General features: G+C 53.5%; 1 protein-coding gene across 1 annotated transcript in view; it reads left to right on the top strand.

The window, feature by feature from the left end:
* The window catches only part of LOC101861573 (contactin), a gene marked incomplete at its 3' end in the record, with an annotated part of 94704 nt that extends 94342 nt beyond the window's left edge, over nt 1–362 (top strand). Inside the window, 1 exon segment of the mRNA XM_013080983.1 lies at nt 181–362. Within this exon segment, the coding sequence (XP_012936437.1) occupies nt 181–362 (182 nt within the window).
* Between the last annotated feature and the right edge of the window lie 913 nt (nt 363–1275).

Here is a 1275-nt window from a genome sequence, read left to right as displayed (position 1 = left end):
CTCTCTCTTTCTCTCTCTCTCTCTCTCTCTCTCTCTCTGACTGCTTTTACTCCGTTGTTCCCTGTCTTCCTCCCCCTACCCCTACCCCACTACTCACATCCCTCTCACTACCCGTTCTTCCTCTCCCTCCCCACCTTTTCCGTCCCTTCATCCCACCCCCACCCTCTCACCCTATCCCAGGTTACCCCTAAACTACCGGTGGGTGCGTGAGGACGCAGCCTTGAACCCTCGTGCCAAGGTCACTGACCACGGCCGCGTCCTGGTCATCCCTGATGCGCGTCTGGAGGACACGGGAGTTTACACGTGCGTGGTGCAGGGAGTGAGTGATACAAGGAACAAGTCACGACAGCTCACCATGAATGGTATGTGTGTCCGGGTGAGGAAGTGACAAGAGAGAGCGAGGAGGAGGAGGGGGAGGAGAGAGAGAGAGAGAGAGAGAGAGAGAGAGAGAGAGAGAGAGAGAGAGACAGACAGACAGACAGACAGACAGACAGACAGACAGACAGATAGACAGACAGACAGACAGACAGACAGACAGAGAAAGAATAAAATAGAAACAGAGATCGAGAGCAAGAGTAAACAAGAAAAATCTATTTTTTAAAAAGCGAGAAAAGAGGGAGGGAGAGAGGGGGTTATGTGGGAAGGAAGATTGAGGGCAAGAGAGAGAGGGCTCTCCAGTCAATGAGGGGTGAGTGACCAGTACCTAATTAGGTGAGAAAGAGAGAGAGAAAGGGAGGGAGAGGTGGAGGGGGCACGGGAGTTTACTCGTGTGTGATGCAGGGACAAGTCTTGTCAGTTCACTATGAATGGTACGTGGGGAGGAGAGGAAGAGAGGAGGGGGGGAAGAGAAAGGGAGGGGAGAGGGGGAGAGATAGAGGGAGGTAGAGAGAGAAGGGAGTATTGAGAGAGGGAGGAGGTAGGTTATAAGGGGGGGAGGAGGAGTGTGAGGGGGATTGAGAGGGAGAAAGGGGGGAGAGGAGGTAATGAGAGAGAGAATGGCTTTGACAGAGATAAAAAAGGAAAGAGGGAAAAAACAAACACAGACGTGTCACCCTCCTCTTATATCGAAATTTAACCTCCATACCTTCTTTGACCCCCACCACCTCATAAAACCTCCCTCCCTCCAATCCGTCTGCCCTTCCCCTACCGATCCCCCCTCCACCCACCTTATTCCCCTTAATCTCATCTCCATCCCTCCCCTCCCCATCTCTTCTCACCCCCCATCTCCCATCCACCCTTTCGCTCGCACCACCCACGCCCCCTCCATCTCCCTCC

This window comes from Aplysia californica, unplaced genomic scaffold, assembly GCF_000002075.1.
Source record: "Aplysia californica isolate F4 #8 unplaced genomic scaffold, AplCal3.0 scaffold00109, whole genome shotgun sequence".
Taxonomy (NCBI): Eukaryota; Metazoa; Mollusca; class Gastropoda; order Aplysiida; family Aplysiidae; genus Aplysia; species Aplysia californica.
Note: the sequence above shows the minus strand (reverse complement) of the source record. Positions and strands in the feature narration are given on the sequence as shown.